Source organism: Bombina bombina, chromosome 8 (assembly GCF_027579735.1).
Source record: "Bombina bombina isolate aBomBom1 chromosome 8, aBomBom1.pri, whole genome shotgun sequence".
NCBI classification, from domain to species: domain Eukaryota; kingdom Metazoa; phylum Chordata; class Amphibia; order Anura; family Bombinatoridae; genus Bombina; species Bombina bombina.
This window is the reverse complement of record NC_069506.1, coordinates 26,384,115-26,402,169: the sequence shown is the minus strand read 5'-3', so window position 1 is coordinate 26,402,169 and position 18,055 is coordinate 26,384,115. Positions and strand designations below refer to the sequence as shown.

Genomic DNA, 18,055 nt, shown 5'->3' with positions numbered 1-18,055 from the left:
TGAATACACATATATACACATAAACACATAAATACACATATACACACATAAACACATAAATACACTTGAATACACATATATACACACATAAACACATAAATACACTTGAATACACATATACACACATAAACACATAAATACACTTGAATACACATATATACACATAAACACATAAATACACTTGAATACACATATATACACATAAACACATAAATACACTTGAATACACATATACACACATAAACACATAAATACACTTGAATACACATATATACACATAAACACATAAATACACTTGAATACACATATACACACATAAACACATAAATACACTTGAATACACATATATACACATAAACACATAAATACACTTGAATACACATATACACACATAAACACATAAATACACTTGAATACACATATATACACATAAACACATAAATACACTTGAATACACATATACACACATAAACACATAAATACACTTGAATACACATATATACACACATAAACACATAAATACACTTGAATACACATATATACACACATAAACACATAAATACACTTGAATACACATATATACACACATAAACACATAAATACACTTGAATACACATATATACACACATAAACGCATAAATACACTTGAATACACATATACACACATAAACGCATAAATACACTTGAATACACATATATACACATAAACACATAAATACACTTGAATACACATATATAAACACATGAACACACCTGAAGGCTCAGATGATCATTAGCATTTGTAGCTCTAAAGTATTTTTTAATTAAGGTATGTACGTTGTTTTTTAGACATAATGATACTTAATAGACTACAGTATAGTGTAAATATAACTTTTATATGCACTGGAAAACAAAAAAAAATAGTGTTACTCAGTTTATTGCTATATTCGCTATATTGCGGTGGTCAGGAACCGAACCCGCAATATCTCCAAAGTATGCCTGTATGTACTTTAGCGACTTGGGGTGGTAGGTGGAGTTAAGTTTCATTAAAGGGGTTTAATAAATAATGAATGTATTTTGCAATGATTCTTAATATACTTAAACATTTATGTGGTATTTGATTTTGCAATGAATGTCCCTTTAAGATAAAATTGTATTTCAAGGTGTCTATAACACGTGGGAGATATTTCCTGGTGGCAGGAAATATATCTTGTGTATATAAACTTTGAATTTGTATTAATCTGTTGTTATCTGTTACCTTCAGATCTCAAAGTATGTATTAATCTTGTTGTGATTAATAAAGTAATTTATGTCAACTGATATTTGATAGATATGAATATTAATTTAATCTGTTAGATAACCCAGATTAAATATTTGTCTATAGCTAGTTTGTCTAGTCAAGGCATTTAATATTTTAAGAATAATTCTTACAGCATCACTTTCTGTATCCTCTTTTGTGAGAATCATACTGTACATCTGTTGCTAAACACTCGTTTAGTGACAACCCTTAGACTGAGGAATACGACATATCTTACACGTGATTGTGCTTATTGTGACTCTGTAGTGATTTCCCTCACTTGATTACGATGCTGATATATAAATATATGTGATTGTGCTTATTGTGACTCTCTAGTGATTTCCCTCACTTGATTACGATGCTGATATATAAATATATGTGATTGTGCTTATTGTGACTCTCTAGTGATTTCCCTCACTTGATCACGATGCTGATATATAAATATATGTGATTTGCTAGTGACGACAGGGACAGGAAGTCCTGAAGGGCAGTCCAGTATCACAACAGCGATATCCCCAGTCTCTGAGGAAGGTGCATCGACACCCTGGAACCACAAGCTGCTTAGCCCGGACAACCTACAGCACGAGTCATCTGCAGGTGCCAAACTGCTTTGTCTTGCAATACATTTACAAATTAGCAAACTCTCATTAAAAGTCTCATGTAATGGAAAAATCAAACATTAGTATTCGTCTAAGGGGCTCTTAACGGGGATAGAACTTCTAATATCAAATGCAACTTAGAATAACGAATTTGATCTTAAAGGGACATAAAACCCAACATTTTTCTTTCGTGGTTCAAATAAAACATACAATTATAATGAACTTTCCAATTTACTTCTATCATCAAATTTTCGTTGTTTTCTTTATACCCTTTGTTGAAAAGCAGGAAAATAAGCTCAGGAGCGTTCACTATATTGCAGCAGTTTTGCAAGAATGTTATACTTTAGCAAGAGCACTAGATGACAGCACTTAAAGGGACACTAAACCCCAAAAAAATCTTTCATGATTCAAGTAGAGAATACAATAAAAAAAAAACATTCTAATTTACTTCTATTAGCTAATTTGCTTCATTCTTAAGATATCCTTTGTTGAAGAAATTGCAATGCACATGGGAGAGCCAATCACACAAGACATCTATGCGCAGCAACCAATCAGTAGCTACTGAGCCTATCTAGAAATGCTTTTCAGCAAAGTATATCAAGAGAATGAAGCAAATTAGATAATAGAAGTAAATTAGAAAGTTGTTTAAAATTGCATGTTCTTTCTAAACCACGAAAGAACATTTTTGGGTTTCATGTCCCTTTAAGAAGAATAACATGAGAACAAAGCAAATTCGATAATAGAATAAATTGCAAACTTTTTTATAAATTATATGCTCTGTTTAAATTATAGGGGGAAAAAATGGTTTCATGTCCATTTAAAGGGACATTCCAGCTAAAATTAAAATTCACATTCAGTTTTGGATAGAAGCATTGTTGTAATATACATGTATTAGCAAAAGTGCTTCTAATAAGTTATTTCAATGTGTATTTCAGTATGCACCGTGCACCAGCATTTTAAACACAGCACTTGCTCAGAGAGCCTAAAGTGCTTGCACCATCTGGTAATGACTCCATTTGTTAATTGCTGACATAATACAAGCCCCACTGGTGCTCTGAGCAGCTGTAGTAGGTAAAATGCTGGTGCACTCAGAATATCTAGCTGTGCTTCACATGCAGAAAAAATGTTGACACTAAAACAGCGATAGCTTTTACTAGAAGCATTTTTGCCAATACATTTATATTGCAACTATGTTTCTATTCAAAGGTGCAAGTCATCTATGTGCATTTACATTTCTCCAACATAGGTGTGTCCGGTCCACGGCGTCATCCTTACTTGTGGGATATTCTCTTCCCCAACAGGAAATGGCAAAGAGCCCAGCAAAGCTGGTCACATGATCCCTCCTAGGCTCCGCCTACCCCAGTCATTCTCTTTGCCGTTGTACAGGCAACATCTCCACGGAGATGGCTTAGAGTTTTTTAGTGTTTAACTGTAGTTTTTATTATTCAATCAAGAGTTTGTTATTTTGAAATAGTGCTGGTATGTACTATTTACTCAGAAACAGAAAAGAGATGAAGATTTCTGTTTGTATGAGGAAAATGATTTTAGCAACCGTCACTAAAATCCATGGCTGTTCCACACAGGACTGTTGAGAGCAATTAACTTCAGTTGGGGGAACAGTGAGCAGTCTCTTGCTGCTTGAGGTATGACACATTCTAACAAGACGATGTAATGCTGGAAGCTGTCATTTTCCCTATGGGATCCGGTAAGCCATGTTTATTACGATCGTAAATAAGGGCTTCACAAGGGCTTATTAAGACTGTAGACTTTTTCTGGGCTAAATCGATTCATTATTAACACATATTTAGCCTTGAGGAATCATTTTATTTGGGTATTTTGATATAATAATATCGGCAGGCACTGTTTTAGACACCTTATTCTTTAGGGGCTTTCCCAAAGCATAGGCAGAGCCTCATTTTCGCGCCGGTGTTGCGCACTTGTTTTTGAGAGGCATGGCATGCAGTCGCATGTGAGAGGAGCTCTGATACTTAGAAAAGACTTTCTGAAGGCGTCATTTGGTATCGTATTCCCCTTTGGGCTTGGTTGGGTCTCAGCAAAGCAGATACCAGGGACTGTAAAGGGGTTAAAGTTCAAAACGGCTCCGGTTCCGTTATTTTAAGGGTTAAAGCTTCCAAATTTGGTGTGCAATACTTTTAAGGCTTTAAGACACTGTGGTGAAAATTTGGTGAATTTTGAACAATTCCTTCATGTTTTTTCGCAATTGCAGTAATAAAGTGTGTTCAGTTTAAAATTTAAAGTGACAGTAACGGTTTTATTTTAAAACGTTTTTTGTACTTTGTTATCAAGTTTATGCCTGTTTAACATGTCTGAACTACCAGATAGACTGTGTTCTGAATGTGGGGAAGCCAGAATTCCTATTCATTTAAATAAATGTGATTTATGTGACAATGACAATGATGCCCAAGATGATTCCTCAAGTGAGGGGAGTAAGCATGGTACTGCATCATTCCCTCCTTCGTCTACACGAGTCTTGCCCACTCAGGAGGCCCCTAGTACATCTAGCGCGCCAATACTCCTTACTATGCAACAATTAACGGCTGTAATGGATAATTCTGTCAAAAACATTTTAGCCAAAATGAACACTTATCAGCGTAAGCGCGACTGCTCTGTTTTAGATACTGAAGAGCATGACGACGCTGATAATAATGTTTCTGAAGGGCCCCTAACCCAGTCTGATGGGGCCAGGGAGGTTTTGTCTGAGGGAGAAATTACTGATTCAGGGAACATTTCTCAACAAGCTGAACCTGATGTGATTACATTTAAATTTAAGTTGGAACATCTCCGCATTCTGCTTAAGGAGGTATTATCCACTCTGGATGATTGTGACAAGTTGGTCATCCCAGAGAAACTATGTAAAATGGACAAGTTCCTAGAGGTGCCGGGGCTCCCAGAAGCTTTTCCTATACCCAAGCGGGTGGCGGACATTGTTAATAAAGAATGGGAAAGGCCCGGTATTCCTTTCGTCCCTCCCCCCATATTTAAAAAATTGTTTCCTATGGTCGACCCCAGAAAGGACTTATGGCAGACAGTCCCCAAGGTCGAGGGAGCGGTTTCCACTTTAAACAAACGCACCACTATACCCATAGAGGATAGTTGTGCTTTCAAAGATCCTATGGATAAAAAATTAGAAGGTTTGCTTAAAAAGATGTTTGTTCAGCAGGGTTACCTTCTACAACCAATTTCATGCATTGTCCCTGTCGCTACAGCCGCATGTTTCTGGTTCGATGAGCTGATAAAGGCGGTCGATAGTGATTCTCCTCCTTATGAGGAGATTATGGACAGAATCAATGCTCTCAAATTGGCTAATTCTTTTACCCTAGACGCCACTTTGCAATTGGCTAGGTTAGCGGCTAAGAATTCTGGGTTTGCTATTGTGGCGCGCAGAGCGCTTTGGTTGAAATCTTGGTCGGCTGATGCGTCTTCCAAGAACAAGCTACTTAACATTCCTTTCAAGGGGAAAACGCTGTTTGGCCCTGACTTGAAAGAGATTATCTCTGATATCACTGGGGGTAAGGGCCACGCCCTTCCTCAGGATCGGCCTTTCAAGGCAAAAAATAAACCTAATTTTCGTCCCTTTCGTAGAAACGGACCAGCCCAAAGTGCTACGTCCTCTAAGCAAGAGGGTAATACTTCTCAAGCCAAGCCAGCTTGGAGACCAATGCAAGGCTGGAACAAGGGAAAGCAGGCCAAGAAACCTGCCACTGCTACCAAGACAGCATGAAATGTTGGCCCCCGATCCGGGACCGGATCTGGTGGGGGGCAGACTCTCTCTCTTCGCTCAGGCTTGGGCAAGAGATGTTCTGGATCCTTGGGCGCTAGAAATAGTCTCCCAAGGTTATCTTCTGGAATTCAAGGGGCTTCCCCCAAGGGGGAGGTTCCACAGGTCTCAGTTGTCTTCAGACCACATAAAAAGACAGGCATTCTTACATTGTGTAGAAGACCTGTTAAAAATGGGAGTGATTCATCCTGTTCCATTAAGAGAACAAGGGATGGGGTTCTACTCCAATCTGTTCATAGTTCCCAAAAAAGAGGGAACGTTCAGACCAATCTTAGATCTCAAGATCTTAAACAAGTTTCTCAAGGTTCCATCGTTCAAGATGGAAACCATTCGAACTATTCTTCCTTCCATCCAGGAAGGTCAATTCATGACCACGGTGGATTTAAAGGATGCGTATCTACATATTCCTATCCACAAGGAACATCATCGGTTCCTAAGGTTCGCATTCCTGGACAAGCATTACCAGTTCGTGGCGCTTCCTTTCGGATTAGCCACTGCTCCAAGGATTTTCACAAAGGTACTAGGGTCCCTTCTAGCTGTGCTAAGACCAAGGGGCATTGCTGTAGTACCTTACTTGGACGACATTCTGATTCAAGCGTCGTCCCTTCCTCAAGCAAAGGCTCACACGGACATTGTCCTGGCCTTTCTCAGATCTCACGGATGGAAAGTGAACGTGGAAAAGAGTTCTCTATCTCCGTCAACAAGGGTTCCCTTCTTGGGAACAATAATAGACTCCTTAGAAATGAGGATATTTCTGACAGAGGCCAGAAAAACAAAACTTCTAGACTCTTGTCGGATACTTCATTCCGTTCCTCTTCCTTCCATAGCTCAGTGCATGGAAGTGATCGGGTTGATGGTAGCGGCAATGGACATAGTTCCTTTTGCGCGCATTCATCTAAGACCATTACAACTGTGCATGCTCAGTCAGTGGAATGGGGATTATACAGACTTGTCTCCGAAGATACAAGTAAATCAGAGGACCAGAGACTCACTCCGTTGGTGGCTGTCCCTGGACAACCTGTCACAAGGGATGACATTCCGCAGACCAGAGTGGGTCATTGTCACGACCGACGCCAGTCTGATGGGCTGGGGCGCGGTCTGGGGATCCCTGAAAGCTCAGGGTCTTTGGTCTCGGGAAGAATCTCTTCTACCGATAAATATTCTGGAACTGAGAGCGATATTCAATGCTCTCAAGGCTTGGCCTCAGCTAGCGAGGGCCAAGTTCATACGGTTTCAATCAGACAACATGACAACTGTTGCGTACATCAACCATCAGGGGGGAACAAGGAGTTCCCTAGCGATGGAAGAAGTGACCAAAATCATTCTATGGGCGGAGTCTCACTCCTGCCACCTGTCTGCTATCCACATCCCAGGAGTGGAAAATTGGGAAGCGGATTTTCTGAGTCGTCAGACATTGCATCCGGGGGAGTGGGAACTCCATCCGGAAATCTTTGCCCAAGTCACTCAGCTGTGGGGCATTCCAGACATGGATCTGATGGCCTCTCGTCAGAACTTCAAAGTTCCTTGCTACGGGTCCAGATCCAGGGATCCCAAGGCGGCTCTAGTGGATGCACTAGTAGCACCTTGGACCTTCAAACTAGCTTATGTGTTCCCGCCGTTTCCTCTCATCCCCAGACTGGTAGCCAGGATCAATCAGGAGAGGGCGTCGGTGATCTTGATAGCTCCTGCGTGGCCACGCAGGACTTGGTATGCAGATCTGGTGAATATGTCATCGGCTCCACCTTGGAAGCTACCTTTGAGACGAGACCTTCTTGTTCAGGGTCCGTTCGAACATCCGAACCTGGTTTCACTCCAGCTGACTGCTTGGAGATTGAACGCTTGATCTTATCGAAGCGAGGGTTCTCAGATTCTGTTATCGATACTCTTGTTCAGGCCAGAAAGCCTGTAACTAGAAAGATTTACCACAAAATTTGGAAAAAATATATCTGTTGGTGTGAATCTAAAGGATTCCATTGGGACAAGGTTAAGATTCCTAAGATTCTATCCTTCCTTCAAGAAGGATTGGAAAAAGGATTATCTGCAAGTTCCCTGAAGGGACAGATTTCTGCCTTGTCTGTGTTACTTCACAAAAAGCTGGCAGCTGTGCCAGATGTTCAAGCCTTTGTTCAGGCTCTGGTTAGAATTAAGCCTGTTTACAAACCTTTGACTCCTCCTTGGAGTCTCAATTTAGTTCTTTCAGTTCTTCAGGGGGTTCCGTTTGAACCCTTACATTCCGTTGATATTAAGTTATTATCTTGGAAAGTTTTGTTTTTAGTTGCAATTTCTTCTGCTAGAAGAGTTTCAGAATTATCTGCTCTGCAGTGTTCTCCTCCTTATCTGGTGTTCCATGCAGATAAGGTGGTTTTACGTACTAAACCTGGTTTTCTTCCAAAAGTTGTTTCTAACAAAAACATTAACCAGGAGATTATCGTACCTTCTCTGTGTCCGAAACCAGTTTCAAAGAAGGAACGTTTGTTGCACAATTTGGATGTTGTTCGCGCTCTAAAATTCTATTTAGATGCTACAAAGGATTTTAGACAAACATCTTCCTTGTTTGTTGTTTATTCCGGTAAAAGGAGAGGTCAAAAAGCAACTTCTACCTCTCTCTCTTTTTGGATTAAAAGCATCATCAGATTGGCTTACGAGACTGCCGGACGGCAGCCTCCCGAAAGAATCACAGCTCATTCCACTAGGGCTGTGGCTTCCACATGGGCCTTCAAGAACGAGGCTTCTGTTGATCAGATATGTAGGGCAGCGACTTGGTCTTCACTGCACACTTTTACCAAATTTTACAAGTTTGATACTTTTGCTTCTTCTGAGGCTATTTTTGGGAGAAAGGTTTTGCAAACCGTGGTGCCTTCCATTTAGGTGACCTGATTTGCTCCCTCCCTTCATCCGTGTCCTAAAGCTTTGGTATTGGTTCCCACAAGTAAGGATGACGCCGTGGACCGGACACACCTATGTTGGAGAAAACAGAATTTATGTTTACCTGATAAATTACTTTCTCCAACGGTGTGTCCGGTCCACGGCCCGCCCTGGTTTTTTTAATCAGGTCTGATAATTTATTTTCTTTAACTACAGTCACCACGGTACCATATGGTTTCTCCTATGCAAATATTCCTCCTTAACGTCGGTCGAATGACTGGGGTAGGCGGAGCCTAGGAGGGATCATGTGACCAGCTTTGCTGGGCTCTTTGCCATTTCCTGTTGGGGAAGAGAATATCCCACAAGTAAGGATGACGCCGTGGACCGGACACACCGTTGGAGAAAGTAATTTATCAGGTAAACATAAATTCTGTTTTTGACTGGAATGTCCCTTTAAACAAAAGCAATTACAGTGACACAAAAGGCAAAAAAAAATATTGTTGATGATTAAGACAGAACAAACCATTTAAAAAAAGTTTCCAATTTACTTCTATTATCAAATTTGCTTCATTCTCATGGCATTCTTTGGTGAAGTGAATACCTAGGTAGGTCATGTGCAGGGCAGCAGTTTGTGAAAATACTGCTGCCATCTAGTGTCTTTGCAAATGTATAACATTGTTAAAAGCATTCTTGCTTCCATACAGTGATCCAGACGTGCACATTCTTGAGCCTGCCTACCTGCTTTTTAACAAAGGATACCAAGAGAATGATGTAAATGTCATAATAGAAATATGAATTCTCACTAATTATGTGCTTAATTTTGCATTTATTATTTGTTAGCAAAAGGTCTATGGAATTAGGCTCATTTTGGAACCAGATTTATTATAGTAAAAGTGCAATAAACATATAATTGTGCAGATACAGCTATTTAGTCTAACAACAAAACTATGCAGATATCAAATTCTCACTATGGAACTTCTCATAAACACAATAATAGCAACATGCACAGATACAATATTATTAGCAGCCAAAGGCAGGTACTAAGCATAAATTAAAAGGACATGGAAACCTTTTTTTCTCTTGTTAAGTGTGTTCAGTCCACGGGTCATCCATTACTTATGGGATATATTCTCCTTCCCAACATGAAGTTGCAAGAGGATCACCCAAGCAGAGCTGCTATATAGCTCCTCCCCTCACATGCCATATCCAGTCATTCTCTTGCAACCCTCAACAAAGAAGAAGGTCGCGGGAGGAGTTGGAGTGTTTACTTAATTATTCTTCAATCAAAAGTTTGTTATTTTAAATGGCACCGGAGTGTGCTGTTTTTCTATCTCAGGCAGTATTTGGAAGAAGAAACTGCCTGCGTTTTCTATGATCTTAGCAGGCGTAACTAAGATCCACTGGCTGTTCTCGACATTCTGAGGAGTGGGGTAACTTCAGAACATGGGAATAGCATGCGGGGTCCCCCGCAAATGAGGTATGTGCAGTACAATATTTTCTGGGAATGGAATTGACTAAGAAAATACTGCTGTTACCCGTATGATGTAAGTACAGCCTTAAATGCAGTAGTGGCAACTGGTATCAGGCTGATAAATGTATGCACAGTAGAGTTATTTTCTAGGGACTAGAATTTGACTGAGAAAATACTGTTAATACTGAAATAATACTTAAGCCTTATCTGCAGTGGTAGCGACTGGTTGCAGGCTTAGTGATAACTTTGCATGACATTTAAAGAAGTTTATTTTCAAAACGTTTACTGGCATGTTATTCGTTTTGTGAGGTACTTTGGTGATAAATCCTTTTGGGCATGAATTTTTTTCCACATGGCTAACGTATATTTCTGCATAGAAACCGTTATATCAGGTCTCCCACTGTTGTAAATGAGCGGGAGGGGCCTTTTTTTTTTTTTTAGCGCCTTGTTGCGCAGTTAAAATTCTAGCACAGTCTTCCTGCTTCTTCCTCCTTGATCCAGGACGTCTCTAGAGAGCTCAGGGGTCTTCAACATTCGTTTTTGAGGGAGGTAATCAGTCACAGCAGACCTGTGACAGTGTGTTAGACTGTGATAAAAACGTTTAATATTAATTTGATATCCGTTTTTTTGGGTACTGAGGGGTTAATCATCCTGTTGCTAATGGGTGCAATCCTCTGCTAATTAATACATTTAAAGAATTGTTGACTATAACTGAATTAGTTCTTTGTTACTCAACTGTGTTTTTTAAAAAGCGCTGCAGCGTTTTTTATATTGCTTGCGAACTTATTGAAAGTAATTTCCAAGCTTGCTAGCCTCATTGCTAGTCTGTTTAAACATGTCTAATACAGAGGAATCTGCTTGTTCATTATGTTTAAAAGCCGTTGTGGAGCCCAATAGAAATATGTGTACCAATTGTATTGATATTACTTTGAAAAGTCAATCTGTACCGATAAAAAAATTATCACCAGACAACGAGGGGGCAGTTATGCCGTCTAACTCTCCTCACGTGTCAGTACCTTCGTCTCCCGCTCGGGAGGTGCGTGAGATTGAGGCGCCAAGTACATCAAGGCCCTTACAAATCACTTTACATGATATGGCTAATGTTATGAAAGAAGTATTATACAATATGCCCGAGTTAAGAGGCAAGCGCGACAGTTCTGGGTTAAGGACAGAGCGCGCCGATGACACGAGAGCCATGTCTGATACTGCGTCACAATTTGCAGAACATGAGGACGGAGAGCTTCATTCTGTGGGTGACGGTTCTGATTCGGGGAGACCGAATTCAGAAATTTCAAATTTTAAATTTAAGCTTGAGAACCTCCGCGTGTTGCTAGGGGAGGTGTTAGCGGCTCTGAATGATTGTGACACGGTGGCAATCCCAGAGAAATTATGTAAGTTGGATAAATACTACGCGGTGCCGGTGTGTACTGACGTTTTTCCAATACCAAAGAGGCTTACAGAGATTATTAGTAAGGAGTGGGATAGACCCGGTGTGCCTTTTTCCCCTCCTCCGATATTTAGAAAAATGTTCCCTATAGACGCCACCACACGAGACTTATGGCAGACGGTCCCTAAGGTGGAGGGAGCAGTTTCTACTTTAGCCAAGCGTACCACTATCCCGGTGGAGGATAGCTGTGCTTTCTCAGATCCAATGGATAAAAAATTAGAGGGTTATCTTAAGAAAATGTTTGTTCAACAAGGTTTTATATTACAGCCTCTTGCATGCATTGCGCCTGTCACTGCTGCAGCGGCATTCTGGTTTGAGTCTCTGGAAGAGGCGATTCGCACAGCACCATTGGATGAGTCTTTGAGCAAAATTAGAACCCTTAAGCTGGCTAATGCGTTTGTTTCGGATGCCGTAGTGCATTTAACCAAACTTACGGCTAAAAATTCCGGATTCGCCATACAGGCGAGCAGAGCGCTTTGGCTTAAATCCTGGTCAGCAGATGTAACTTCTAAGTCTAAATTACTAAACATTCCTTTCAAAGGGCAGACCTTATTTGGGCCCGGCTTGAAGGAAATTATTGCTGACATTACTGGAGGTAAGGGCCACACCCTTCCTCAGGACAGGGCCAAATCGAAGGCCAAACAGTCTAATTTTCGTGCCTTTCGTAATTTCAAGGCAGGAGCAGCATCAACTTCCTCCGCTCCAAAACAGGAAGGAACTACTGCTCGTTACAAACAGGGTTGGAAAGGCAACCAGTCATGGAACAAGGGCAAGCAGGCCAGAAAGCCTACTCCGCCCCTAAGACAGCATGAAGTCAGGGCCCCCTTTCCGGAGACGGATCTAGTGGGGGGCAGACTCTCTCTCTTCGCCCAGGCTTGGGCAAGAGATGTACAGGATCCCTGGACGTTGGAGATTATATCTCAGGGATACCTTCTGGATTTCAAAACTTCTCCTCCACAAGGGAGGTTTCATCTGTCAAGGTTATCAACAAACCTAGTAAAGAAAGAGGCATTTCTACAATGTGTACAAGACCTCTTAGTAATGGGAGTGATCCACCCAGTTCCGCGGACGGAACAGGGGCAGGGGTTTTATTCAAATCTGTTTGTGGTTCCCAAGAAAGAGGGAACCTTCAGACCAATCTTAGATTTAAAAATCTTAAACAAATTCCTAAGGGTTCCATCGTTCAAGATGGAAACCATTCGGACCATCCTACCCATGATCCAAGAGGGTCAATATATGACGACAGTGGATTTAAAGGATGCCTACCTTCACATACCGATTCACAAAGATCATTATCGGTACCTAAGGTTTTCCTTTCTAGACAGGCATTACCAGTTTGTAGCGCTTCCCTTCGGATTAGCTACGGCCCGAGAATTTTTACAAAGGTTCTGGGCTCTCTTCTGGCGGTACTACGACCACGAGGCATAGCGGTGGCTCCGTACCTAGACGACATTCTGATACAAGCGTCAAGTTTTCAAACTGCAAAGTCTCATACAGAGATAGTTCTAGCATTTCTGAGGTCGCATGGGTGGAAAGTGAACGTGGAAAAGAGTTCTCTGTTACCACTCACAAGGTTCCCTTTTCTAGGGACTCTTATAGATTCTGTAGAGATGAGGATTTACCTGACGGAGTCCAGGTTATCAAAGATTCTCAATGCTTGCCGTGTTCTTCACTCCATTCCAAGCCCATCAGTAGCTCAGTGCATGGAAGTAATCGGCTTAATGGTCGCGGCAATGGACATAGTGCCATTTGCGCGCCTACATCTCAGACCGCTGCAACTATGCATGCTAAGTCAATGGAACGGGGATTACTCAGATCTGTCCCCTTTGCTAAATCTGGACCAGGAGACCAGAGATTCTCTTCTCTGGTGGTTATCACGGGTTCATCTGTCCAAAGGAATGACTTTTCGCAGACCAGATTGGACGATTGTAACAACAGATGCCAGCCTCCTAGGCTGGGGAGCAGTCTGGAACTCCCTGAAGGCTCAGGGATCGTGGACTCAGGAGGAGAAACTCCTCCCAATAAACATTCTAGAATTAAGAGCAATATTCAGTGCTCTTCTAGCTTGGCCTCAGTTAGCAACACTGAGGTTCATCAGATTTCAGTCGGACAACATCACGACTGTGGCTTACATCAATCATCAAGGGGGAACCAGGAGTTCCCTAGCGATGTTGGAAGTCTCGAAGATTATTCGCTGGGCAGAGTCTCACTCTTGCCACCTGTCAGCGATCTACATCCCAGGCGTGGAGAACTGGGAGGCGGATTTTCTAAGTCGCCAGACTTTTCATCCGGGGGAGTGGGAACTTCACCCGGAGGTATTTGCTCAACTGATTCTTCGTTGGGGCAAGCCGGATCTGGATCTCATGGCATCTCGCCAGAACGCCAAGCTTCCTTGTTACGGATCCAGGTCCAGGGACCCGGAAGCGGTGCTGGTAGATGCACTAGCAGCCCCTTGGGTTTTCAATATAGCTTATGTGTTTCCACCTTTTCCGATGCTACCTCGACTGATTGCCAGGATCAAACAGGAGAGAGCATCGGTGATTCTGATAGCGCCTGCGTGGCCACGCAGGACCTGGTATGCAGACCTAGTGGACATGTCGTCCTGTCCACCATGGTCTCTACCCCTGAGGCAGGACCTTCTAATTCAGGGTCCTTTCAACCATCCAAACCTAATTTCTCTGAGGCTGACTGCTTGGAAATTGAACGCTTGATTCTATCAAAGCGGGGGTTTTCGGTTTCGGTTATTGATACATTAATACAGGCTCGGAAACCTGTTACCAGAAAAATTTACCACAAGATATGGCGTAAATATTTATATTGGTGTGAATCCAAGAGTTACTCATGGAGTAAGGTTAGGATTCCTAGGATATTGTCTTTTCTACAAGAGGGTTTAGAAAAGGGCTTATCCGCTAGTTCACTAAAGGGACAGATTTCTGCTCTGTCTATTCTTTTACACAATCGTCTGGCAGAGAATCCAGACGTCCAGGCTTTTTGTCAGGCTTTGGCTAGGATTAAGCCTGTGTTTAAAGCTGTTGCTCCTCCGTGGAGCTTAAACTTGGTTCTTAAAGTTCTTCAGGGTGTTCCGTTTGAACCCCTTCATTCCATTGATATTAAGCTTTTTTCTTGGAAAGTTTTGTTTTTGATGGCTGTTTCTTCGGCTCGAAGAGTCTCTGAGTTATCTGCCTTACATTGTGATTCTCCTTATCTGATTTTTCATTCAGACAAGGTAGTCCTGCGTACTAAACCTGGGTTTTTACCTAAGGTTGTTTCTAACAAGAATATCAATCAAGAGATTGTTGTTCCATCCTTATGTCCTAATCCTTCTTCAAAGAAGGAACGTCTTTTGCATAATCTAGACGTGGTCCGTGCCCTGAAGTTCTACTTACAGGCAACTAAAGATTTTCGACAAACTTCTTCTCTGTTTGTCATTTACTCTGGACAGAGGAGAGGTCAAAAGGCTTCGGCTATCTCTCTCTCTTTTTGGCTTCATAGCATAATACGCTTAGCCTATGAGACTGCTGGACAGCAGCCTCCTGAAAGAATTACAGCTCATTCCACTAGAGCTGTGGCTTCCACCTGGGCCTTTAAGAATGAGGCCTCTGTTGAACAGATTTGCAAGGCTGCAACTTGGTCTTCACTGCATACTTTTTCCAAATTTGACCATTTTGCTTATTCGGAGGCTGTTTTTGGGAGAAAGGTTCTACAGGCAGTGGTTCCTTCTGTTTAATGTTCCTGCCTTGTCCCTCCCATCATCCGTGTACTTTGGCTTTGGTATTGGTATCCCATAAGTAATGGATGACCCGTGGACTGAACACACTTAACAAGAGAAAACATAATTTATGCTTACCTGATAAATTTATTTATCTTGTAGTGTGTTCAGTCCACGGCCCGCCCTGTCTATTTGAGGCAGGTTCTAAATTTTAAATTATAACTCCAGTCACCACTGCACCCTATAGTTTCTCCTTTCTTGTCTTGTTTCGGTCGAATGACTGGATATGGCATGTGAGGGGAGGAGCTATATAGCAGCTCTGCTTGGGTGATCCTCTTGCAACTTCCTGTTGGGAAGGAGAATATATCCCATAAGTAATGGATGACCCGTGGACTGAACACACTACAAGAGAAATAAATTTATCAGGTAAGCATAAATTATGTTTTTTCTTTAACCCCTTAATGACCGAGGACGTGCAGGGTACGTCCTCAAAAAAAAGGCAGTTAACGCCTGAGGACGTACCCTGCACGTCCTCGGTGTGGAAAGCAGCTGGAAGCGATCCTGCTCGCTTCCAGCTGCTTTCCGGTTATTGCAGTGATGCCTCGATATGGAGGCATCCTGCAATAACCATACATGGCCATCCGATGCAGAGAGAGCCACTCTGTGGCCCTCTCTGCACCGGACATCGATGGCCGGTATCGTTGGTGGGTGGGAGCCGAATTGGGAGGCGGGTGGGCGGCCATCGGTGTTGCGCGTGACGTCACGGGGGGCGGGATCGGGATCGGGACCGTCGGGGGCGCGCACGGGCGCGCGCGCGTGCACGGGGGGTGGCGGGCGGGCGCGTGCACGGGGCGGGAGCGGGTGGGAACCGCTACACTACAGAAAAGTAAAAAAGTAAAAGTAAAAAAAAAATTAAATAAACTTTTTATAAAAACCATCTAAGGGATCTGGAAGGGGTGGGGGGTTGGTCTTGGGGGGGGGGGGAAAGCTACACTACAGAAAAGGGACATATTTTATTTAAAAAAAAAGCATTTTTTTTCACTAAACTGGGTACTGGCAGACAGCTGCCAGTACCCAAGATGGCGCACATTAGGTCAGAGGGGGAGGGTTAGAGAGCTGTTTAGTGGGGGATCAGTGAGGTTGGGGGCTAAGGGGGATCCCTACACAGAAGCATATGTAAATATGCTAACAAAAAATGCACAAAAAAGCCCAAATATACCTTTTATTTTAGTACTGGCAGAGTTTCTGCCAGTACTTAAGATGGCGGGGACATTTGTGGGGTAGGGGAGGGAAGAGAGATGTTTGGGAGGGATCAGGGGGTCTGATGTTTCAGGTGGGAGGCTGATCTTTACACTAAAGCTAAAATTAACCCTGCAAGCTCCCTACAAGCTACCTAATTAACCCCTTCACTGCTAGCCATAATACACGTGTGATGCGCAGCGCCATTTAGCAGCATTCTAATTACCAAAAAGCAACTCCAAAGTCATATATGTCTGCTATTTCTGAACAAAGGGGATCCCAGAGAAGCATTTACAACCATTTGTGCCATAATTGCACAAGCTGTTTGTAAATGATTTCAGTGAGAAACCTAAAATTGTGAAAAATTTTACGTTTTTTTTTTAATTTGATCGCATTTGGCGGTGAAATGGTGGCATGAAATATACCAAAATGGGCCTAGATCAATACTTGGGGTTGTCTACTACACTACACTAAAGCTAAAATTACCCCAAAAAGCTCCTTACATGCTCCCTAATTAACCTCTTCACTGCTGGGCATAATACACGTGTGGTGCGCAGTGGCATTTAGCGGCCTTCTAATTACCAAAAAGCAATGCCAAAGCCATATATGTCTGCTATTTCTGAACAAAGGGGATCCCAGAGAAGAATTTACAACCATTTATGCCATAATTGCACAAGCAGTATGTAAATAATTTCAGTGAGAAACTGAAAGTTTGTGAAAAAATTTGTGAAAAAGTGAACAATTTTTTGTATTTGATCGCATTTGGCGGTGAAATGGTGGCATGAAATATACCAAAATGGGCCTAGATCAATAATTTGGGATGTCTTCTAAAAAAAAATATATACATGTCAAGGGATATTCAGGGATTCCTGAAAGATATCAGTGTTCTAATGTAACTAGCGCTAATTTTGAAAAAAAATGGTTTGAAAATAGCAAAGTGCTACTTGTATTTATGGCCCTATAAGTTACAAAAAAAGCAAAGAAGATGTAAACATTGGGTATTTCTAAACTCAGGACAAAATTTAGAAACAATTTAGCATGGGTGTTTTTTGGTGGTTGTAGATATGTAACAGATTTTGGGGTTCAAAGTTAGAAAAAGTGTGTTTTTTTCAATTTTTCCTCATATTTTATAATTTTTTTTTATAGTAAATGATAAGATATGATGAAAATAATGGTATTTTTAGAAAGTCCATTTAATGGCGAGAAAAACGGTATATAATATGTGTGGGTACAGTAAATGAGTAAGAGGAAAATTTCAGCTAAACACAAACACCGCAGAAATGTAAAAATAGCCTTGGTCCCAAACGGACAGAAAATGGAAAAGTGCTCTGGTCACTAAGGGGTTAATGATATCTTTCATATAGAGAATACTGTTTAAACAACTTCCCAATTTACTTTTGTTATCAAATTTCACTTCTAAAGGAACAACAATGGACTACTGGGAGCTAGCTGAACAGATCGGATGAGCCAATGACAAGAGGCATATATGTGCAGCAACCAATCCATCGCTAGCTCCCAGTGGTGTATTGTAACTACTGTTTTTTTTTTTACAAAGGCTAATTGTATGCTCTGTCCGATACATAAACAGTTATTTTTAAAATAATAAAATTAGGCATTTTTACATCAACCATATTATAAGGATTAAGATTA

The 18,055-nt window shown here is 41.6% G+C and overlaps 1 protein-coding gene across 1 annotated transcript in view; it reads left to right on the top strand.

Moving 5' to 3' along the window:
- Positions 1-18,055, top strand: part of LDLRAD2 (low density lipoprotein receptor class A domain containing 2) — a 105,166-nt gene that overhangs the window by 66,093 nt on the left and 21,018 nt on the right. The window contains exon 4 of the mRNA XM_053690227.1: positions 1,736-1,873. Coding sequence (XP_053546202.1) covers positions 1,736-1,873 — 138 coding nt within the window. The remainder of the gene's footprint in view (positions 1-1,735; positions 1,874-18,055) is intronic.